This window comes from Mustela lutreola, chromosome 1 (assembly GCF_030435805.1).
Source record: "Mustela lutreola isolate mMusLut2 chromosome 1, mMusLut2.pri, whole genome shotgun sequence".
Taxonomy (NCBI): Eukaryota; Metazoa; Chordata; class Mammalia; order Carnivora; family Mustelidae; genus Mustela; species Mustela lutreola.
In genome coordinates, this window is record NC_081290.1 from 11,521,432 (window position 1) to 11,546,310 (window position 24,879).

The following is a 24,879-nucleotide window of genomic DNA, read 5'->3' on the forward strand; positions in this document are numbered from 1 at the left end:
TTAGAAGAAAGGAGATATGTGTAGAGTCTATTTCAGAGTAAGTTTTTCCCTGCAGACTGACTCTTCCAGTTTTGATGTGTGGTGTTACCGTCCAACTAGGCATCCAAGCCAAAAAATGATAAGTTACTTCTTCACCACTATCTTACCAAATATACCAATTACCAAGTTCTACAGGTATTTATTACTTATTATCTCTCGAAATTGTTCCTTCAGCTTCCCCACTAGGCCTTTAGCAGCTCTCACCCCAGGCCTAAATCACATCTAAGGGAATTCTGCTTCCCTTTTCAAACATTTTACGTGATCTCCTAAGAGCAAGTATTACAAATTTAAATGTCGATAGGACCTAGTTAATAGTGAATCCGTGAAGCAGGCCTGGTGGAGACTGAAGGACAGCCTGTCTCATTTATGAAAGCAAGGAATAGCCATTTCTTACTTCAGTTCACTGACACTCAAAGGACGGGTCAGGGATTAGCTGAAGAGCTTTCATCACAATATATTGCTTTTGTCAGCAAGAAAATCTTACTGCTAAGTAAATGAATGAAAACATGAATAAATCAATTGATATAAAGGAAGCTGAAAAAAAAAAAAAAAAAAACTGTGCGCATTAACAACATTGACTTATGTCCTTTACTCTTGACTGGCCTGTAACAGTTTGTGGATTCGCAGCCGGTTTGCAGACAACTCTGAGTAGCCCTGTTGTGGTTGGCAGTTGTCATGCAAGATTACATGGCCGCAATACCAGATCATTCGTGTTTTGGAGGAAAATCTGGACTTTTATGAGTTCTCTTATTTTTTTCTAAATGTTTTACTTATTAGTAACTAATTCAATTGTTAAAAGCTCTCGTGAAATCAGAAAAATTGAGAAAGTGAAACTTCAACCTGTTCTTTAATGTCCAGTTCAAATAGCACCTTTTCCATACACTTTTCCTTTAATTTTCTCCCGTGATTGCTGCCCTGGTCTTCTCAGTGGGTAAGAAATCGCCTCTTCCATTTGGATTGTGCCATCATTGGTTATATACTTATGCTATGTGCCTGCCTTTAGTCTGAGCTCCCTTAGAGCACTGTTACTATTTGGTTTATTTTTTTTATTTTTACTTTTATTTTTTTAAGATTTTATTTATTTATTTGACAGAGACAGAGATCACAAGTAGGCAGAGAGGCAGGCAGAGACAGGAAGGAAAGCAGGCTTCCCGCTGAGCAGAGAGCCCGATGTGGGGCTTGATCCCAGGACCCTGAAATCATGACCTGAGCTGAAGGCAGAGGCTTTAACCCACTGAGCCACCCAGGCACCCCCACTGTTACTATTTGGAATCTTTTTGTATGTAGTGCTTAGCACAGAGCCTTGCTATTTGTGGATGCTCAAAATATGAGGTTGACTGTGTTAATTTCATATATGCAGTTTTCTGAAATTAACTGTTTACATAGTAAAGCGCCTTGGATAACACTTTAGATGTATAAAAGTTTATAAGTGCCTAAGAATGAGAAGATCACTTAGCAGGCATCTTGTAGATGTATGCATTCATGGAGCTCTGGAGCAGAGTCAAATTTAAGCCTGTTCTTAGCAGATCCTTATGATATTTCTCACCTATATACAAATTGTCCTTGAAGTCTGTAAAAAGAAGGGACATCTTATCTACTAATTTGGTTTGCTTTTATAATACCCATCGGATAGCGAAGGTGTTCCCATCCAATATGAGTACACTGATTTAAAATTTGTCTGTGGGGTAGTCTTGAGAAAGGGATGGTTAAGATAAAAATTGATAAACCTAAAATATATTCATCCTTAGGAGAAAAATAATCTTTTTTTTTTTTTCAATTCTAAATTGCTGTTACATATATGTCATGTGATACCACATCATAGAAAGGAAGAAAAAATTTGTGGTGGGAAATGGAAATAATAAATGTGACTACAGCCTTCCAGGCGAGCAGTAGATTGATAGGCCTCTCTTCTCTCCCCCACCGCCATTTCCTTCTGTCTTTCTCCTCTTCTCTCACACAGGTACAGGCCCTAAGAAGATGATTAATGGGCGCCTGGATGGCTCTGTTGGTTAAGCTCCTGCCTTCTGCTCAGTTCATGATCCCAGAGTGCTGGGACCGCGCCCTGCATTGGGCTCCCTGCCCAGCAGGAAGTCTGCTTCTTCCTCTGCCCTTCACCCTACTTGTGCTCTCTGTCGCTTGTGCGCTCTCTCTCTCTCATATAAAATCTTAAAACAAAAAAAAGAAGATCAAGCCCTTACTTGCTTCTCAGAGGATATAGAGGTTTTAAGGAAGTGTAATGGTTGTGGTGGTGGGGGAGGGGCTGGTCCCAAAGACATCAGTGACATTGTCCTTGCAAGACAGCATCTTACCGGATCTAAGAAGCTCTTTCTTGGTCTTCCAGTGCTGCTCCAGTGCCATTCCAGCACAGAAATAACTTAGTCTTTTCTATATGAAGATGTATTTACAGACTTCTAGAATCCTCTTGGTATTTACCAGGGCCAACTTCTCATTTGGGGGAAGAAAGCATGTTTATTTTCCAGGTTCTCTGAATAGTATCTCTGCTGCCAGTTTTCTAGTATCCTAGAAATTTCATATCCTGCGTAAGGGATTCCTATTATTCTACAGGTAACACCTGTGTTCATTACCTTTCATAAAAGTAAAATTCACCAAGTTAATAAATGATTATTTTGAAGTCTAAGAGACAGATTTTAGAGGGATAATATAGTGAAAGTCAGTGAATGGGAGATTTCATTGCTTAAGAGGGGAATTAAGAGGATTTAGGGGTTCTTGGGGTATCTGGCTGGCTCGGTGGGTAAAGCATGTGACTCTTGATCTAGGGGTTGTGAGTTTGGGCCCCATGTTGGGTGTAGAGATTACTTTCAAAAATATTTTTAAACAATGCAGTGACATTTCTTACAGTGTTTCAAATATGTGAAATGATATGTGGATGATAGACAAAGAAGAAAAAAGTACAATGTAGTATGCTTAAAGAATTACATTGTATTTTCACTGCTCAAATCTTCAGTGTTTCACACCTTTTTAAAATTTAAATACAATTAGCCAACATACAGTATATCATTAGTTTTTGATGTAGTGGTCAGTGATTCATTAGTTGCGTTTAACACCCAGTGCTCATCACAGCACGTGCCCTCCTTAATGCTTTGATTATTGATTGGGGTATTAAGTCAGTCTTTAGGGGTTATATGCAGTAGTTACCCTGTCTGGGTTCTGGGTAGTGTTATTAGTTGTAGATTCTGAGGCCTTTTATTTAGGAGAAGTGGCTGCTGGAGTTGAAGGAGTAACAGGGCCTGTGGCATTCGATTCTGGAACGGCAGTGGGATCTTCATATTCATATTCATATTCAGAGGCTGAATCATAATCTTCAGTGCCATAGGGATACTCTTCAGTGGTGGGGACGTCTTCAGGCACAGTGTCAGCGGCTGTACTGGTAGCAGTGGTGGCATCCGGGGGAGCAGAAGTGATATCGGTCACAAGCAGAGCAGTGCCAAGGGTGGAGGTGTTCACTCCTGGAGCAGCCGTGGTGGTTTTCAGAGCCTCTGCAGTGGCCGCAGTGTCAGTTCCAGTGCCACTGGCACTGTGGGCGCTCACTGCAGTGGCTGTGGGGCTGGTCACAGGAGCAGTCACAGCGGTGTCTTCCACGGTGGTACCACTATTGGTGGTGGTGCTGTCAATTGCAGAAGTGGTTGCTGTCGCCATAATGCCAGTCCCAATGGTAGCTGCGTCCTCTTCAAGGATGGTGGTTTCTCGTCCGGTGGTGGTGGGATCAGCAAGTTGGGTGATGAGCTGAGATGCAGAGATGGCAGTAGGAGTTGAGAGGGTGGTAGTAAGAGCTTCTGCACTCGGTGCAATTTGAGTCGTAAGATCTTTTGCACTCGGTACAATTTGAGTCATAAGATCTTTTGCACTCGGTGCAATTTGAGTCGTAAGATCTTTTGCACTCGGTGCAATTTGAGTCGTAAGATCTTTTGCACTTGGTGCAATTTGTGTCGTGCTAGTAGTAATACTGGTAGAACCTCCAGTGGCTGTTGTGGTGATATCCGCAAAGACAGTAGTTGGTGCTATGTGTGATGCAGGAGTTGCCACTACAGAATTCTCAGATGGCTGCTTTTTGGGTTGATTTTGACAAGGCTTATGAGGTTTAGATAGAGGAGTTTGAAGCTGAGATGGAGGAGGTTTTATTAGACAAGATACAGGTGGATGAGATTTGTGCACAGAGTGCTTGGGAGCACGTAGGACTGCTGGATCCGCTGGAGACCGGTTAACAGATTGCAAGGGTCTCTTCTTCCTTGGTTTGTTTTTGGAATCTAGACGCTGGCTTCTGGCAGAACTGCATCCTTGAGACTTGGCTGTGAACTTAGCAACTCTTTTTGAAGTGGACTTGGAGCCTGGTAAATTGTTTAATGGAGACCTCTTAGAAGAAGCTCTCTTTGTTTCACTTTTGGAAACTTTAGATGTTGGCGGTTTAGACTTAGGAACCAGATGGCTCCTCACTGCACCTTGGGAAGATGACGGCTGTTTAAGCACAAGTGCGGCAGCTGGAGCCTTTGGTTTTTTTGACTTTACTGCTGATTTTCGTGTAGTTCTGGCAACTGAATACTTTTTTCCTGTGGGGCTGGAAAATGATGTCTGCTTGGTAATTTTTGACTGTTTCTGCTTAAGCTTAGTAGTTTTCTTCTTTTTTATAGCAGTTTTGGTGGGAGATGGTTGTTTGGACTTAGACTTGTTAACTGATAACCGCTTGTGTGCAGGCTTGTGGATTAAGTTCCGTGTTTTTGAAGTTGATTTTGATTGTGGCTGTTTTTGTCCAATCTTATTAGCTAAGAATTGCTTTTTGGTAGAGGGAGACCTTTTTGCGGCATCTTGGGAGGATAATGAATGCTTGGATGTAGACTTGGAAGGTGAAGATTTTTCAAATTTAGATGCTAGGGATTGGTTTGGTAAAACTGATGAAGATGATTTTGGTTGAGTCTTAGTAAGTGAAGCCCGCCTTGATGGATGCTTTGATGTTTGGGCTTGGGCCTGTCTTAATGCAGCCTCGGCAGGTGAGGACTTGGGTTTTCTGGTTTTGGAAGATGAATTCAGCCTCAGTAGCTTTTGTCTTGACTGGTCATGAGTTTTAAGACTCTCGCTTGTCTGCAAATAAAAAAGTATATGAATTTTTAAAAATGTGTGGCTTTGGTCACAATCAAGTCACATTGATTGAATTTAAAAATATTTACTAGTAAAAATAAAAAAGCAACCATTTTTTGTTTTTTTCAGATTTTATTTTTTAAGTCTACTTTTTGGAGCAGTTTTAGTTTTATAGCAAAATTGGGTAGAAGGTATTGAGAGTTTCTATATACTCCTGCCTCAATATATGTAGCCTCCCCTACTTCCAGGATCTCACATTAGAGTGGTATCTTTGTTACAGTTCATGAACTTACATATGCACATCACTATTTAAAGCCCATAGTTTACATTAGATTTCACTCTTACTGTTACCTTCTGTGGGTTTTGACAATGTGTAATGAGATGTGTTTTATAGAATGCTTTATTACCCTAAAAATTTTTTGTACTTTACCTATTTATTCATTCTTCCTAACTCCTGGTAACCACTGATCTTTTTACTATTTTCATAGTTTTGCTTTTTCCAGAATGTATTATGGTTGGACCTATACAGTATAAAGAAAGATCGGTTTCTTTCACTTAGTAATTTACATTTAAATTTTCTTCATGTCTTTTCATGTTCTGATAGCTCATTTTGTTTTTAAGTACCAAATAATATTATTATTTGGATGTACCACAGTTTATCCACTCATCACTGAAGGATATCTTGGTTGCTTTCAATTTTGGCAATTATGACTAGAACTGCTATAAACATCCGTGTTCACATTTTTGTGGGGACACAAGTTTCTGATTATTTTATAATCCCACTACATGAATATATAGAAAGGGATAAAATAATTAGAGTTCATGGTAAATTTTTTAAAGCAATAAAACATGTCTTATCCTGGTTACAAATACAATGATATTTTACTCTAAGATTTCTTTTTGGCATAAGATTGATATGAACCTCTTTATCTTTTTCTAAATGAGAAAAAAAATTACTTGTTGAAGATCACTAAAAACTTACCAAGAAGAATATAGTAAAGTGCAGGATGATTGTAGACAAGATGAGGATCTTCATCTTTTCTTCATAGACTCTAGCAAAGAAGGAAAGGAAAGGAAAGACAGGAAAAAGAAATTAAGAATAAAGACAGTCCATATTTAATTGTGTAAATAGTATAAATTACTTTAGTAAATCATGATATTAAGACTTCTTGAGGAGCAATACTATCACTAAACAATTGACTGTTTACCCAAAACCTTTCTGCATCCTTTATAAAGTTCTAATAACATGAGAATAATTCAAGTAATTGGGGTTAACAGCATAGTGCTTCTTTAAATATAAGGAAAAGTTCATTATTCAATTAAAAATTATTTTAAAAAAGTTTTAGTTAAAAACATTGTAATTCATACTTTTAGGATGTTTAAGCTAATACTTCCACAGAGACCTGGAAGGGTTGAAACGAGCATTAAAGTTGGCACCCACCTTTTCAGCAGAGTGTCTTAGGCAGAATGAAGCATTCCTACTAAAGCAGTTTTTACTTAACAAAGACAAACTTCCTTTGTGATTTTTATTCAAATTACATTTTATCAAAGGTTGCTGTTTGGCCACAGAACTGGAGTAATTCATAGGTATAAGCTTTGATTAAACTGCAGATAAAGTGAAACTCTGTCTTTTAATGGTATATGAACAGTTTCCATAGTAATTAGTATAATAATGTTAGAAACAGTTCAGTTTGTCTTAAGTTAGAAGACCCTTTCAATGATTAATTTAACTATACATTTGTGTCCAAACTGTGTAAAGCCCAGAGTCTAATGAAAAATCAATGTCCCAAACTCTTATCCGTGTTAGATACCTTAGAAAATCCCCCTCTTTCTTCTCGTCAGATTTTATCTTCTCTTAACCAAGCTGACTTCTCCAGTAGACGTAGTCTCCAAATGAAAACTAGTAAGTGCCCTTTGAATAAATAAACCTTCCATCCTGGATGTCCCTCCTACTTATTTCCTGTTGGGGAGAGAGGCTGAGAAAACTTTAATATCATTACTGTTGGCAAGGGTTAACACTGATTAAAAGAAAGTCAAATCTGTTGACAACATCCGTTCTTTCGTGGATTCTTTTTGTGGAAATATGTTTCACTGATAAATTTTAGAAAAAATAATTTTATTCCTTAAAAAATTTTTATTATTTTTACTATTACTTGAAATTGTTAAGTTTAGGGGCTCCTGGATGGCTCAGAGGTTTAAACCTCTTTCTTCAGCTCAGGTCTTGGTCTCAGAGTCCTGGGATCAAGCCCCACATCAGGCTCTCTGCTCAGCAGGGAGCCTACTTCCCCCCCTCTGCCTGCCTCTCTGCCTACTTGTGATCTCTCTCTCTCTGTCAAATAAATAAATAAAAACTTTGAAAAAAATCGTTAGTTTAAAATTTATCATTTCTATAGCATGAAATATTTAAAGGCTTTATTCATTCAAGTTCTGTCTTAACATCCCAATGATGGTTGTAGGTGTTTTGTAGTGAATGATTCAAAAGAAAGATTTTTAAATTTGGAAAATAACTATGTTAATGCCAAATACTAATTTTAAAGGAATGTATAAGAGCTTAATCTTGCCTTAAGGAGTTTCTGGGATTTTTCAGTGTATTCCAATAAAATATACACATAAAAGAATACATTAGATCTTTTAAATCTGTTTTTGTTCACCAGCCTGACTTTATAATTATGATTTCAATAATATGGGCACTTGTCCACTACTCAAGTGTATTATATTAGGAGGGGAGCATGCCACCATCTCCTTCTTTTAAGTAGTCTGCTAAAGTTAAGATAATATGTAGTGTTGATACAGCAATTTAGTTATCATTCTGTTGACATTCAGCTTTCTTTCCTTGAAAACTGAGAGTAAGTTATAAAAACATTCTCTCTGTATACTTTTATATTGCTGTGATTGGTGATAATGATTTACTGTAATTCTCTTTTGAGTTTAAACTTGGCTTAATAATATATCGCTCACTGGCTTTGGTGTCTGATTCATGATCACTAATAAACTGCTAAGGTCAACATTTATTTTTCTTTTAGATTTTAGCAAGTAAAGTCTAGGTTATTTAATCCTCTTTAATGGGTATTTCAACTTCAGTCATCAACAGTCCACTTATTCCTTTATTTACTTATTTGTTTAACAAATGTTTGCTTAGTTCCCGCACTGTATCAGGTCCTACTTTGGAGAACGTAGTTGGTGGGCAGAATATGGTTCCTATGTTCCTAGGGCTTATAGACCAGCAGGAAAAGTAGACATGCAGGTGTAACAGAGTTTGATGAGTACTAAGGGGGAAAGAAATGGCAGGGACAGGATGCTGTGATAGTACCTTAGTGGGTCATTTGATCTGGGAAGTTCAGGAAAGGTTTTCTTAAGAAGGTGATATCCAGTGGGTGGCTGGGTGGCTCAGTTGGTTAGTCATCCAACACTTAATTTCAGCTCAGGTCCTGATCTCTCAGCATTGTGAGATAGAGCAGTGTGTCAGCCTTTGCACCGCGTGTGGAGCCTTCTTAAGAGTCTCTCTCCCTCTGCCTTTGTCCCTTCACCCTTCCTCCCCCTCACCCCTCTTGTTTTCTCTCTCTCTTTAAAAATAAATAAATAAAGCAAAGCTATGTGGATTCAAATCCCAGCCCCACCTGGGGAAAATTACTTTATTTCTCTTGTGTAACAACAGCAGCAGCAGCAACAACAACGACATGTAATCCAGGGGCCCATATTAAGTGAGTAAATACGTGTAAACGAATAGAAGATTGACTGGTCTACAGTATATATTGTATAACTATTGATTGCACATTATGATTAAATACCATTGTTCTATACCCCACAATAATTCTTATAGTACCTTGTACCTAGTAGGTGATAAATGTTTTTTTTTAAGTTAATAAATAAATTTTACCTCTTCCACATTGTTACTTTGTTTTTCAAGAAATGAATGGTTATTAATGGCCTTAGCAAATGAGGCTCAGCCATACGGTGCTCCTGTCTATGCCTCTCTTCCAGACTCTAGAATTTGAGTGAGAGCGCTGGCGAAAGGCTATGGATCATTCCTAATAGCACGTGTGTTGAGAGTTTCAGGAGAAGATTAGATGGGTGACAGGTCAGCAGTTTGTAAGGGTTGAGTGATTTGTTATTTTCTCTGACAGGAAGGGTTAAATATGGAGCCAGCACCTAAACCACCCATTTCTTTACCTTGCAATATGTGTTTAAGGGAAAACCCTATTTTTGAACTTTGAGTATTCACCGATGTTTGTAGACTGGACGACCTCAATTCCAGAAACTTCCTGTGTGTGTGTGTGTGTGTGTGTGTGCACATGTGTGTGTCGCATCACATGCTCGTGTTTATGTTTGGACAGATGTGAGACTATAGCTTCCAGTCTGGAGGAATCTGGTTATGTAGGTCTAGTCTCCATCAACTTCTGTAATTTTGCCATTATCTGTGTTTGTAGTTGTGGTCATCTGTAGCCTCCCTGTGCCCAGAATTTACTCCCAGGAATGATATAACATTAGAACTACATTGGAGCACTTAACTTTTACCTTAACTCCAGAGTTTCCAGGGCTCTCAAGGGTCACATTGTGGTCCTTTGGATTGGAACACCATAGCTTAGTTCTTTTCTGGTTCCAATGACTTAGTTGCAAGTTTAAATGTTCCAGTGTCATCCTGGAGAAGATGTATTTAATCACTGTTTGTGGACCACTTTGAGAACTGGATAACATTATGAACTTTGCCCTCAGATAAACTTGTTTGCTCAAACTCACACTAAATTTGCCTTGAAATATATCCACAGACTCCTCAATTAAGAGATCCCCTTGCATTCAAATGGCTTTATTGTGCAAGAAAAAAAAATTAAATGTGACATGAACATAAAATTTGAGGGGAGAAGAGAAAGGAGCCAAATCCATCAAAATCACATTCTTTCTTGAATGAAGGAAGATGAATGACCAAAGGAGAGTTTAGAATAATCATTCGGTTTCATCAAGACCTATAAAAAATGATGACAGTTTAGAGATTTAGTTCATAGTAAGTTAACAGTTTTCATGTACATTTTATTTAAATTATTTGTCTCTTATGTCTGTATCCAAGCCATTTTATCAAATTAAATATTTAAATTTAAATATTTAAAATTGTCTTATAGTAACTGAAAATAATTGACTTCACCTAGTATTGACATCAAGACAATGTCCTTAACATGTTTCTTTATAAGTGATATTATATACTTGTGTTAACTTAGAAATCTAGGTTCATAAATTTTGAATAATTGTAACTATTAAAATAATGATCATTTCATTAAAAGCATAATCATGTAATATTTTAAATCAAGGCAATATCTAACTGTTACTTTCTTTCATGTTGTCTCCATTAATTTTCTTACTAAATATTAATAAGTTCCAAATTTTCCCAACATCTTATCTTTTTTTTCCCCTACCACATATGTCCTATTAAAGAGCAAAGAAATAGTACAATTTACAGATACCCTGACCTAAGGAAAACATAGTGTGTTTTCTGTATATTAGACAGTCCATATAGAAGTAGATAGCATAGTAATTACACTTTATTATCCAAAACCAGACAAGTTTTATTTGGTTCCCAGTTTTGAACTTCTGGGCTGTGGTAATTCACTTAAGATCCATGGGACTATTATTTTTCTTTCGTAAACTGAAGATAGTAACATGATCCATATGGTTGCTATAGAAATATTCTGAGATAACTATATAAAGTTTTTATCATTTAGCAAGGACAGGATACTGTTTAAAAGTAAATTTTGGGGGGCGCCTGGGTGGCTCAGTGGGTTAAGCCGCTGCCTTCGGCTCAGGTCATGATCTTGGGGTCCCGGGATCGAGTCCCGCATTGAGCTCTCTGCTCAGCAGGGAGTCTGCTTCCTCCTCTCTGCCTCTCGGCCTACTTGTGATCTCTGTCTGTCAAATAAATAAATAAAACCTTTAAAAAAAAAGTAAATTTTGGCAATTATTGATTTTATTTTTTTAATACAGTTTGTGGGTTGATTAATTTTTACAGTCATTTCACAATATGCATTGTAGAAACCAAAATTAAGAGAAAATAAAAGTTCAGAAAGAGTAATGACTTACCTATAGTCACAGGATGGAAGAAACAGCCCTCTCTGGTCTAACGCTATTCCCCTGTATCACAGGTCAGTGTGTTGTATTTCAGATTATATAATAATATAAATAATGTGATGCACTGAAAATATTTATTGCAAAGAAACTCAAAATTTTGTAACTTTCTCCCCAAATTATTGCACACACCGGTCATTTTCTATTTTATTGAGCTTTCTTTTTAATTTCTTTCTGTAAGTTCAAGTTTTTAGACTTTGCCATTATTCATTGATCCAAATAATAAATGGAAATGTTGGCATCATGGTTAAGGTTCTGAAAGTATTTTTTTAAAAAAGATTCTGAAAGTATTCTTTAATTGTGTATGTGCTTTTTAAATTAAGAATTACAATTCTTCCATGGGCTCATCTTAGAATAGTAATTTTGATGCTTAAACTTCATGGATCCTTTCAGAAATGATGTCTGAAATAAAGAAATGCATGGGAAACATTTCCTTTTGCTTGATTCAAGGCAAAATTAGAGTGCGAGAACATGGTTAAATGTTTAAAATGTATTTAAAGTCATATCCTATATAGTCTCAGAAAATTTATTTTTGAGATAAGAAAAATCACAAATTTAGCATAGTATTTTACTCTGCTTTCTGTGTGTATGAATAGGAATGAACTAAAACTAGTAGATTCTAGGAGCGTTCCAGTGGTTGAAATAAGATTTGATTTAAAAAACTCTAATTTTTCTGCATTTTGTCAAATAAGATGTTTCATTTCTTATTGGAACAGAATCTAGTATATCAATGCTATGGTACCATCAAATTAAAATTATAATGAACCCATTTTACCTGCTCCTATAATTTATCTATTATACTAGTTCAGATATTATGATTGTACTGATAAGTCCATGAATCTTTTTACTATTTACTTTTTTGTCTTTTGATCACTTACCTGTGTTGTCTTCTTTGATGTTTCCTCAGAGTTTTTAGACCGTAGGTGAGGTAACTGGAATTGTGGTAGTCTCAGGTGTGCTTGTGATGGTGAATTCTGAGGAAGCATCTGAAGTGACTACAGTGTTCACTGTTGGTTCAGTGGTAGGAATAAATGTAGGCTCCACAGAAGCAATAGTATTGATGGTAGGGATGCCTGTCTTAGCCTGAATCTTCTTTGGGGTAATGGTATTAAGTGATGGATGTAGGTGTGGGGGACGTACCACGGTGGGGGGGAAGGCATTTGGCAGTACTTGCCATTGAGGAATTTGGGCATGAGGCCTAACTGCAACTGGTTTTGCATAAAATGGATAAGGCACATATTGATGATTAATTGGTACAACTGGTATGTGTGGGTAGTAAGTAGGCTCGTAGCGAGGATAGTTATTCAGCACATAATGAAATGGGATATACTTGGCAATTTTCTGATTGAACAGGCTTTCATCATTCTTGCGGCACTGTAAAAAGAATACATTATGCAGATGGTATTATTGTAGGCTAGAATATAGAGATATCTTAATGTATTTTAGTGTTTGACATTGAGTAACTACAATTTTGGAAGTAGTGAACTCAGCAACCATATTATTTTTTTATAAGACACAGATTTGTACACTTCCCTTCTATTTTTTGATTTTCAACAAATACTAAAAATAGTATTAGTTTCAAACAAATTAGATGAGGTAATCCATGAGGTAAAACCTCGTTGCCTAGGTCTTGACATATATGAAAAGTGCTCAGTAAATGTTGGACATTATAATAAGAACAACAGCTAGAATAATCTCATAGAGATTTTTGACCTATGGTGCACAAAAATAGCACAAAGAGAGGAATATATGTGCACATATATATTTTCATATATTTGTGTGTTTGTATATATGTATTCTTACTACATATTTGTAAATATTTACAAATTTTATTTATCTAGAGACTAGGCTGAGGGCCCATTTATTTTTTTTCTAAATGAATTATAGCAGAATAGTAAAATAATGTGATGTGGGAGGATTCCTGGATTTGTGCTTTGGATTCTTTTCTTTTGGATTCTTTTCTTATGTTATTCATTAAAGATCAGTTTGGGAGGGGCACCTGGGTGGCTCAGTGGGTTAAGCCTCTGCCTTCGGCTCAGGTCATGATCTCAGGGTCCTGGGATAGAGCCCGGCATCGGGCTCTCTGCTCAGCAGGGAGCCTGCTTCCCCCTCTCTCTCTGCCTGCCTCTCTGCCTGTTTGTGATCTCCATCTATCAAATAAATAAATAAATAAATAAAATCTTTAAAAGAAAAAAAAGATCAGTTAGGGAATTTACCATTTTTATTTGTCTCTGTTGGTTGTGTGCATTTATAAAAATATGTCATCAGGTCTTTCCAAAAGTAAAACAAATCAACAAAATTATACTGCAAAGCAAGTACTTCCCATGAAAGGAGACATATGTAAATGTGTTCTTTCAAACATATGTATGGAACAAGATGAGAAAGTAAATGTAAGTGTATGAGAAGTATTCAGAGACGGATCAGAGAGGGATCTTTCCCCAAGTCTTCAGTGAGGAGAGATGCTAAACTTTACATTTGTTTCCTTTATTCCCAATGTTAAATTCTGGGATAGTTTTCTCAGGCTGCAAAATATACATGAAAACCAAAAGCACATGATTTGGGTTAGAAGAATCCAAGATTTTCATATGAATACTGAGGTTGATTCATATGATTGGTTGGTATTTTTTTCAATGTGGTATTTTTTTCAATGATTATTAAATTATTTTGTGGGGTTTATTAGTTTTTAGGCAGAAGGCACTTAAATATCATAGAACTTTGCATAATATTATACTTCAGAGTTCACGTCTCTACTAGAAATAATTAAAATAAACTTACAGTTGGTTGTTCCTGGTTTTGCACCTCTGCGCCCTGCTGAGTTCACAGAAATAAGAAAGAAGTTAAAAAAAGCTTTGGGCAGAGTCCAGATTTTTTTTGTAGTTTTAAAAATCTTTTGTACAAAAGACAAAACATGATTTCTTTGTTTTTATTTTGAAATAATAAAATATTATAATGCATTCTCCATGGTTATTTAATCTATAAGGCTTGTGAACCACTCAAGCAGTGACAGCAATAAACTAATTAAAATCTTTAAAATCACTACTGCGGAGAAGAAGAATTTAAGTTTGAATATAATATGATCATCTGACTCCTATGCAAAAAATATACACGACATTTGCCTAAGTGAAAAATATGAACATATTTTGTATTGAATGTACATTGGATTTTTTTTGTTTTTTGAATATGTATTGTTAAAAAAAAGCGCGTTGAGTATATTTTTTTCTGCTCTCCTAAGATGACATATGAGGTTTATCTAGATTTTTAAAAATTGCCTTTCACATAACATTAGTGTATAAATATTATATAGGTAATAGTGTTTTTAAAATCATCTTTCATTTATTTTTACAATAATTCTGGATCACAACATGTATAGGGAATTGGGAGTGAGAAAACGATTTACGTAAGCATCTATATAAAGCTTTAAAAACTCACAAAGTCTTTGTAAAGTTTTGAGATGAGATCATAATGATGTGGGAAACAAAAGCAAAAGAAAAATTATTAAATATTCTTACTACTTATAGCCCATTGACAAGTTCCTGAAACAGGCAGAGTGACATGCCTCTAGGGAATCAATTACCTCAATGCTGACACTTTGTTAAGGGCAAAAGGCAATCTTAGCCTAATCCCCAGGATCCTGTAAGTCTACTTTAGCATATAAAAATTCCTTTGGAATTTCTTTTGTCACTACTCCTCCAAGATTCATCCCCCAAGCATATAACCCACTGATATACATCTGTAGGGTCTTATGACTAAGATTTTATTAGACAGTAATAAATTACCTTTTCCCAGCAATAGATGGCCCCCTCAAAGTCCTGAAAACTTTGTTTCCAAAATTTCTTAGAGACGTACACTATCCCTAACCCCCTCTCAGCTTGAAAGTACATAATGGGCCACTCCTCATGACCCCCGTGCAGCTCTTTCTGCCAAGTCCTGTCCTGATGCTTTAATAAAACATCTTTTTGTACTAATTTGTCTCAAGAATTCTTTCTTGGCTTTTGACTTCAAACCCTAATGTCTTTACTACATCAATAACATTATTATTAGTTTTTTAAATGATCTAGTTTAGGGCTTTCACACATACTCTTTGGATGAAAAGACTAGAAACCTTTTAGAAGATGTAGGTACAGAAAATCAGAAGTTTGATAAAATATTAAAATTCAGGGTATGGTGAGATAGAGATTTCTTTACTCCAAATGTATTATATTACTAGTTAAAAATTTAAAAGTCGGGCACCTGAGTGGCTCAGTTGGTTAAGCCACTGCCTTTGGCCCAGGTCATGATCCCAGGGTTGTGGGATGAAGTCCCACATCGGGCTCCTTGCTCAGTGGGGAGCCTGCTTCTCTCTCTGCCTCTGCCTGCCTCTCTGCCTGCTTGTGTTCTCTCTCTTTTGCTCTCTCTCTCTGATAAATAAATACATAAAATCTTTAAAAAAATTTTTTAAAAAGTAATAGAAATATTATAGAAAGTTTGCCTACACTCAAAAATTCTGATAATCTAGACATTCATCTAGTATCAATTTGTACATATGTTCCTGGTATATGTTCATTTTAGTGCAATTCAAAGAGCATGATCTCATATTATTTTCAGTTTCCTCCTGTTTTATTATAGTTGAAAAATGATTAATAATTATGTCATGAAATGTTTATTGTTAACCATTAAGCTTCTTTAAAAATCTGTTCTATTATAAATAGATGAATAACATCTTTATACCAGTGTCCTTTTTAATAGTTTTCATAGAGTCCTTAAGATAGTTTTTAAAAAATGTAACTTTAGCGGGGGTGGGGTGGACAAAAATTATTTGATTGGGATTATCAGATTGCTCTACTGAAGAGTTTTGCTGACATATAATGCCTCCCATAAGCTGTAAGGGTATGCAACTCATTCCATAATTGTTAATAATAAATATTGTCCTGACTATATTTAGAGAGAAGGAATAAATTAACACATAAGAGATACTATCACAAAATACATAAATTTGACTACTCATAAGATTGAATGGCAAAATCTATAAACTTTCACTGTTTTTTTTAAATTATGTGTTCGTGTCCCTGGGGCTATGTGTTTGGGAGCTAGAGCAGGCTCAAGTTGCTCAGAAAGAAGTTGCCATAGAGCAGGAAGTTGTGGATCATGTGATACAGCGATTTATATTAAGAAATATATGTTTGGTCTTTATTCTAGTTTCTAGAAAGTCCCAACCCTGATCCTCCAGGGACAGGAAAGGGAATGGAAGTTGAATGGTTCCCAATGGTCAGTAAGTCATCCTTATGTAATGAAACCTCCTTAAAAGCCCAAAATGATGAGTTGGGAGAACTTCCAGTTTGGTGAACACATGGACATTCGGGGAGAGTGACTTTCCTGGAGAGGGCACGGGAGCTCTGCACCCCTTCCCACATACCTTACCCTACGTATCTCTCCCATCTGACTGTTCCTGACTTATATCCTTTTATGATAAACTGGTAATCTGGTAAGTAAAACACTTCCAGAGTTCTGTAAGCTACGTGGCTAATTAACCAAACCCATGGAGGAGGTTGTGGGAACTTCCCATCTATAGTCATTCTTCAGAACTACAGGTAACAGGCAGGGCTTGCAACTCATGTCTTAAGTGGGAGATGTTGTAGGTCTGAACCCTTAACCTGTGGAATTTGACAGTACCTCTGGGAAGATAGTGTCAGAATTGAGTTGAATTCTTTAGCATTCATGGTGTCCAAAAATTACTTGGTGTTGTATGAGAACCCACTGTCCCCAATACACATTGGAATTGTGTCCAGGAAAATAATTTTCTTATTTAAATTTTAATTCCTGCCTTTCAAAGAGAAAACCCAAGTTTGAAATGTGCTGGTGGCCACAATAAAATGGAATTTCAAAGAATAAATGAAATAAAATAAATTTGAAAGTCATAATCCAAATTTTTAAAAAGTTTGACTCTAAGAATTTACCTAAAAAATTACTTAATAGATTTTAAAAACAAGTGTAGATTATAGTAATAAATGAATTATGAAACAAGGACTAGTGCATTTCAAAATTTATAATCTAAGAAATGGTCATACAGCTTCTTCTGTTTGTTTTCTTGCTCTTGCTATTGGCAAATAAGTGCCTGGGATCCCTGAATGAACATGAAAATGAAACAGAACAAAAGCCAAAACAACAATGAAAGCAAAAAAAAAGTCCAAATCCTTTTCCTTAGTTTCATAGCTTTAACGTACAGCATGAAATTAAAGAAAATACCTGAAAACCATAGAATTTTTTATGGATATTATCCCCGGGGAGGAGTCAGTTGCCATTCATGGGAAGAATATAACAAAAGACATAATGTTTGAATGGTGAAGGCAGATGTGTCAAGGTCTTTGATACTGGTGGAAAATCTTTAACCAAGCTCCTTAAGTTTTAAGGATTTAGTCCCTAAAGAAAATGGATCTGTGTAAGATAGGAATTTAAAGGAATTTCTGATCCTGAACTATGATTTATATATTGATTATTTAAGAATTATTTTAGAGCATTTTATAACTTAAAAATATTTCCACTATTTTTCCCCAAAATGTATTTTCTGTATAGTATGAGAATTTTAAGAGTTTTTTCATACAGAATAAAGTGTTATTTAATTCCTGAGAGCCAAAAGCATATGCAGAAGAATATGACTTTAATTTTGTAATATAAAATAAATAAAGTTGCTTTGAGAAAAATATAGCTAGAATGCATTTTTTTGTTCTATGAAGTGTAACTGCACTTATAAATTTGCATAATTAGAATTTTTAAAAAAATATTTGACAGAGAGGAAGAACAAGCAGGGGGAAGAGCAAGTAGAGGAAGAGGAAGAAGCAGGCCCCCGCACAGAGTAAGGAGCCCGATGTGGGGCTCAATGTGGGGCTCAATTCCATGACCATGGGATCAGGACCTGAGCCGAAGGCAGACTCAACAGACTGAGCCACCCGGTAGCCCCAGTTAGAACTTTTAAATAAAATTTTCTTAAAGTCTCACTACAAATTGATTAGATGAAATTAACTCACCAAAAATGGCACGGCTAAAGCAACGATATTCACAACTAGGAAAAAACTCTTCATCATTGCACCTAAAATAAAAATTAAAAAAAAAGTTAAATTAAAAAGCTCTTTTATAATTTAAAAGTGAGTTGGGACAATTTTTATTTGTTTGTTTGTTTGTTTTTGCTGAAAGGGAAAAAAAAAAGCTAGATTTATGGGTAGATTTAGCCAATGTGGAAAATCTATTTTATCGTAAGCTTTAGAGAAACCAAACGAGATTATCAGGGATACAAACTTCTTTTTATTTAAGATTGTTTGTTTGTTTGTTTGACAGAGAGAGAGACAGCGAGAGAGGGAACCCAAGCAGGGAGAGTGGGAGAGGCAGAAGCAGGTTTCTCGCTGAGCAGGGAACCCAATGCAGGGGCCCCAACCCAGGACTCTGGGATCATGACCTGAGCAGAAGGGAGACCCTTAACGACTGGGTCACCCAGGTGCCCCAGGGATACAAGCTTTACCAACACCTAGCATCAGTTTTAGGAAGAGAGTTACAACATACACAAATCAGGGCAAGAGGAAAGAAAGAGGAAAATGCCACAAGTGGTTTTATGCAGATAGACGGTTTCAGTTAAGAGAATCATCAAATTCTCTGTGTAGGAGACGGCATATAGATGGGATTTGTCCATGGAGAGATAAATAGGGACAAAATGTTCCCAAACAGGGGAGAGGAGAGAGAGGACAGGAAAGAGGGAGAAGAGAGGAGAGAGGAAAGAAGAGGAAAGAGGAGAGGAGAGAGCGGAGGCAGCCTTTGGGATATCCATGGACATTTTGAATGGAGTAGAGTTTTATAAGAAGAGAAAGATAAAGTTGAAAAGAAAGTTTAGGACAGGAAAAGAGAGGCCTTGAATGCCAGGTGAAAGAGTTGGGCATGGTTTTTTAAATAATAGAAACTAGTTGAATCATTTTAGATTGAAGAGTGTTGAAAGTGTACATCCCTTTGGAGGACTGCATTCTAGCCCAGGCCCTATCTGCTTGTTTAACTTTGGCCAAGTAATTTCCCTTGCCTGGACCTTCTCTTTCTCAACTATAAAATGAAAGTTTAAGTTGTTTCTAAAATTCTGTAATTCCTTGATCGATCTAATGGGAACATGTAAGGGGGGGATGGATCCTGAAACTGCGTTCTTTATAATACACTTCTGTAGTAATCATAAATGATGTTATTGATGGTTTTAATAAGAAATGTAAATATGATGATTACGGTAGCTTTGAATATATATAAAAGAATTAGCCTTGGGGCGCCTGGGTGTTTCAGTCGTGAAGTGTCTGCCTTCGGCTCGGGTCATGATCCCAATGTCCTGGGATCAAGGTCCCACATTGGGCTCTCTGCTCAGCGGGGAGCCTGCTTCTCCCTTGTCTACTCCCTCTGCTTGTGTTCCCTCTCTCGCTGTCTCTCTTTCTGTCAAATAAATAAAAATCTCAAAAAAAAAAAAATAGCCTTATCCTTAAAAAGGAATATAGGGTTGTCACACCTGCTTATTTTACCCTTTTTTCAATAAATTGTCTTTTTAGAAAGATTTGTGTAATACTTCAAACTTTTAGTATTTAAGCACATACTGTACTTGTGAAGCAAATACTAACTACATCTTGTTACAGCTCCTGTTACTGCCATACTTGTAATAGACTTTAGTCTTGCAAACAGAGTTTTACAAAAGACGGTCACACAGGCTTGGAAAGGGGAAACACATTAGACTCTATTTGCCTCCATTCCCAGCTAATAATGATTAAGAAGGCTGTCTACTAAGCTGACTTCAAACTGTCAATGGGTATCGTGGAACTCATAGAATCAAATCCATACAACCTACAGCAAACTCAGATTTCATTGAGAGGGTTGGGGTTCCTTAGCAATTCTTTACTTGCCAGTTAACTTTTTCATTGAAATATATTTGACATATAACATCATAAATTTAAGGTATACAACATGCTAATTTGATACATCTATATATTGTAATATGATTGCCATTGTAGTGATAGTTAATACCACCATCATGTCCTATAGTTATTCTTTTTCTTTCTTTCTTTTTTTTTTTTGGAATGATTAAGACCAAGTCTTAGCAAGTATCATGAATATAGATAGCAATTTTGTATTATAATCACCAGATAACTTTTAAAATTATAGACTGAACAATAAATTTCTATGGCAAGTAGGACTCCTGTCTAGTTCTCCCAAAATTATAACACACACACACACACACACACACACAACACACACACAGAGGCAAATGTGCGTACAAAAAATACTCTGTAAATGATTATAATTCCTTCCTTTTTAGCATAAACAGAAACCAGAGAGGTAAGGCCATACATTACCTATCATCTATTTAAACCAATTAATACTTGAATTTGCCTTCATCACTTGGGGAGGTAGAAATAATTTATGAAATAGTAGAGCTATTCAGCTTTCATAAGGATATAAAAGGCATGTTTTAAAACAATAATTATAAACAAAATTGTCACCTTTACATATTTGAAATTATGGGATCAACCTGGATTGTTATTACATGTCATTTGCTGAAAAGTTAATCTTCCACATTTGTAGAAATAGGTTCTTTGTCTTAAATACCTTCTTTTTTATTTTTTATTTTCTATGATTTTTTAGAAGTTTTAATCTAAATTCCTGTTAACAAGTAGTGTAATATTAGTTTCAGGTGTACCATATTCTGACTCAGTAGTTCTATACAACACCCCATGCTCATCACAAGTGCACTCCTTAGTCCCCATCGCCTATTTCACCCATCCCCCTCCCACCTCTCCTCTGGTGACCATCAGTTTGTTCTCTAGAGTTAAGAGTCTGTTTCTTGGTTTGCCGCTCTACCTTCTTCTTTAGAATTTACATTGTCATTACTAATTTACCAGTATCACAATTTGACCTTTACCCCAAAGTGAAGTTAAAAATAAATTTGATGATAACATCATTCAGAATCTAAGGTTTAGGTTAGAAACTAACGTCAAAATCAAATAAGACATATTCAAACTTAACGATAAAAGCTAAGAGGAAGAAAATGTACTTCTAAAATAACTTTGGTGATACTATTACTGACTTCTGTCTGGGTGTTTCAATATGATTACCTTTCCTTGTGCCTCTCAGGTCTTGCTTGGCAGTAAGTTGAGTTGCCCTCTCAGTTGTAGGGAAGACCCAAGGCAAATAACCGAAGACTTATTAAAGGGTATTAGTGCCTTGCACCACGTGATTTATTTTTCCTCCTATATTTCACCGAATAGGAAGATGACAAAAAAGAAAGATTTGATGACAGCAGGGTCATCTTTGGGTCAATCTTAGTTAATGAAATTCAGAAGGGGAAATAGAGTTGTCATTCATAAAGGTTGAAAAGAAGACTAGTCACACTTTTTAAAGAATAAATTTTTATGTTTCTTAAAGAGATAAAGAAGAGTTATAAAAAATTAATTGCATTCTTAAGTAATCCAACCTATTTGAATTTAAACTGAACTTAAACCTATTTGAAATTAAAGTATTTGAGTTAAGTAATCCAACCTATTTGAATTTAAATGAAAAGTAGCTAACCACAACATTCCCATATTTTGAAGATTTTTTCACTTAAGAACTTGTGTATCAACTGATACTACATATATTATGAACTCTAGTTGGTCTTTACAGAGTTATATCTATTGATTTCTAAAAATTAGAAAAATGATCATTTCTTATGCGCCCAAGGATAATTTCTAACAAGTCAAATTACATGTGAAATATTTTAATCAATATAACATATTCATTTGCATCTGAGCTACAACATATAGTTTTCAGTCAGTTCATGGTATAAACATTCAATATATATTTGTTCATTGCTTAAGCTTTTATGAACCAAATTTTATTTTAGATTTTTAGATTTTAGTAATATAGGTAATACTCTGGATATACAAAAGTAAATTATTGAGTTGAGGATAATTGTTCTGTTTCAGGGATAGCTCATTCTAAAATAGGTAGTAAGTGTCATAAAACCGTGAATATGGGAGGCATTTTGGTAAAATATAGCTAACCAAATAATTTGCCTCAGAAAAGGGTATTTTCTTTTGTTTGCATTTCTCTGGGGGAAAAATTGTTAATTGTGCTATGAGGTCTTGGCAAGACTGAATCAAGGTAAGACTACCAGAATACAAGAAATAATACTGGCATTGTAGCTCTGCCTGTATTCTTGTCTTTTTCTTAGAACTGTTTCATGTCTTAGAAAGTTAGGAACGGTATTCAGAATCTTTGAATGAGTGCTTATTGAGTTTGTACAGAGTGAGTTGGGATTTTCTATTTCTCAGAATACTTGGCTTCTGCTGTTTGAAGAAAGATGGCAGAGATTCAGACTGCTCAAACAAGCTGCTAGAATAAGAAGACCAGCCCTTCTGTATGGACTGGTCAATCTCCAAATCATGAGAGTGTTCCTTTCTACATGATAATTTCTCAGTCATTGGTTTAGGGCCATAGAATGATACTGATTTTCAGCTGAGTCTTTAATTTAGAATTACCAGAACTTTAGTTATTTAAATTTATTATTATTATTCAGAAGCGTCAGAAGCTCAGAAAACTTTAATAACATTGTTTAGTGAGAAAAGATGTTTCAGTAATTCTATTTCATCTGGGAATGCTAGGGATCCTTACCCACACCAAGAGAAAACCATTTCTACAGTGGGATCACCAATCCACCTCAAACAGTAATCTGACCTTTTTTTTATTGAAAAACTGGACATTATTTGTTGAACACTTATATTAGCTCCGGTACTGTTCCAGCCTTAAGGATAAAGTAGTTACCAAAGCAGGCGAAGATCCTTGCCCTTATGAAGCTCATAGTCTAGCATTTACTCGAATACCAGTGACACTGAACATTCCCCGTGTATGTGTTGACCTTAGGCCGTCTAGAAGAGCTAAAGAGTTTTGAATGACTGATGTAGATGGACTAGGTGAAGTCTATGTTGGAACTGTTCAGACCCCCCGGTGTTTTCCAAAGAAAAACAAAAGGAAGATCAGAACTCCCATGATGTGAAATCTCTCAGGTAGCTGGGATAGTGGTAAACAAAGTCTTAAAGCTTAGAGTGTTTGCAGTTTGAAACTAGCCTTGATGTAGTCATATATTCAATTCAACGGTCACAGTCTACTCCTGAAACACGCATGCCTGGTCTGTAGGAGGAGGACCAGGAGGACTTCTTAATCAAGCTATAGCTTCTTCTGTTTAGGTCCTAAATCAGTGTCTGTCTGTGTAACTGCATACTGGAGCTGAGTAAGAGGTGATTATGGTTCATAAGTTCACATTCCAAGCACTATGAAATAATCATTTTCTGATAAGTAAGATGGTGATTATTGAAATCTGTGCATTCTTTTATCCATAAAAACTTTTTGTTCTCTTAGCATTTTTCACATCTGGTGTGTACTTTCTCTCTCTCTTCTTTTCTTTTGGTGGTATTCACAGCATGTGTTTTTATTTTTTTCTGCCTCATTTTGTTTCTCAGCTCCTTTATTAGTACCAGGCTGATGTCAATATTCTATCATGTGCTTGAAGTACAACAATGTATTTTTGACACTAGTTGCAATGTCAATAGCTAACACAACTTCTACATGATTAATTCATAAGGCATCAGGAAATTAATATTTTAATGCAGAAATTTGTATGCTTTGGAAACCTTTGCTATATGTGAAAATTCTGGGAAAGTAATGCAAAATGCTCTTAGACTTTTTCAGCACTCGCAAAATGGAATATTGCTATTTTGCTCTCCTAAAGACAATACATTTAAATAAACAGTACACACATACACAGTTATTAAAAACAAGGCACTTTGAAGAATGTAGTAGTCAGTCACAGTCTCTGCTTGCAGAGAGCATGTACAGAGATAATACTTTCTGTTGGACATAAGTAGGAAGACCCTTTTGAGGCTTTGAGAAGACATTTGATACCATCTGGAGCCCAGAATGAGTGTTGTTATGACTTCAGCGTGCACATATAAATTTATGCTTTAGTAAACTTTAGAATCCCAGAGTTTCTGGGTTCACTATAATAACACAGATTAAAAAATAAAAGGTAATAAAGAAAGCTTTCAGTTTTGTAAAGCATAATATATCCAATATGACCCCAGGACTCTCTGTAACTCTGTGCTTTATTTACTCCAATAGATCTTTTATTCCTCTCATACCTTTCAAAATACTTAGCCAGGTCATGACTTCTATGTAGCCGAATCCAGTGCAAATGGATTTGGAAAAAAAAAAAAAAAATCCAGTGCAACTTCTTTTAATCAGTCTCTGGATCTCTGGAGCCTTTGGCATGGTGATTGTTATTTCTGACTTGTAATGATTTATTCTTTTTTTTTAACCTCTCAAATTACTGGCTGCTTTTAATTTGTCTTTTTGCTTCCTCTTATATTTCTCAAACTCTTAAATTTGGGAAAACTTTAATAATTCTTTGAGAGTTTACCTCCCTTCTCCAATTTTTCCCTCTCTCTAGTATCATTGTAGTTAACCTACTCATTCCTGTAGTTTTAAATATGATACACATTCTCTTCATTGAACTTCAGATTCAGGTATCTGGCAGTTGCTTTAACATCTCCATTTACGTTTGAGATGGACAGCCCACATTTATCATGAACAAAACAATGTTTGATTTCCAGACACATCTTT

General features: G+C 35.9%; 1 protein-coding gene across 1 annotated transcript; it reads right to left on the minus strand.

Annotated features, from left to right (window-relative positions):
• Positions 1-12,137: 12,137 nt before the first annotated feature.
• On the minus strand, positions 12,138-18,296 carry CSN3 (casein kappa). The gene is made up of 3 exons (XM_059153813.1): positions 18,243-18,296; positions 14,017-14,049; positions 12,138-12,615 (listed from the first exon to the last, which is right to left on the minus strand). The coding sequence occupies exons 1-3, from the start codon at positions 18,294-18,296 to the stop codon at positions 12,154-12,156; spliced, it is 549 nt and encodes a 182-aa protein (XP_059009796.1). The 3' UTR covers positions 12,138-12,153.
• Positions 18,297-24,879: the final 6,583 nt, after the last annotated feature.

Coding starts and splice junctions, on each gene's coding strand:
- CSN3 (XM_059153813.1), bottom strand. CDS start 18,296: ATGAAGAGTTTTTTCCTAGTTGTGAATATCGTTGCTTTAGCCGTGCCA. Junction 14,050..18,242: donor CTTTAGCCGTGCCATTTTTG/GTGAGTTAATTT, acceptor TGAACTCAGCAG/GGCGCAGAGGTGCAAAACCA. Junction 12,616..14,016: donor AAAACCAGGAACAACCAACT/GTAAGTTTATTT, acceptor TTCTTTTTACAG/TGCCGCAAGAATGATGAAAG.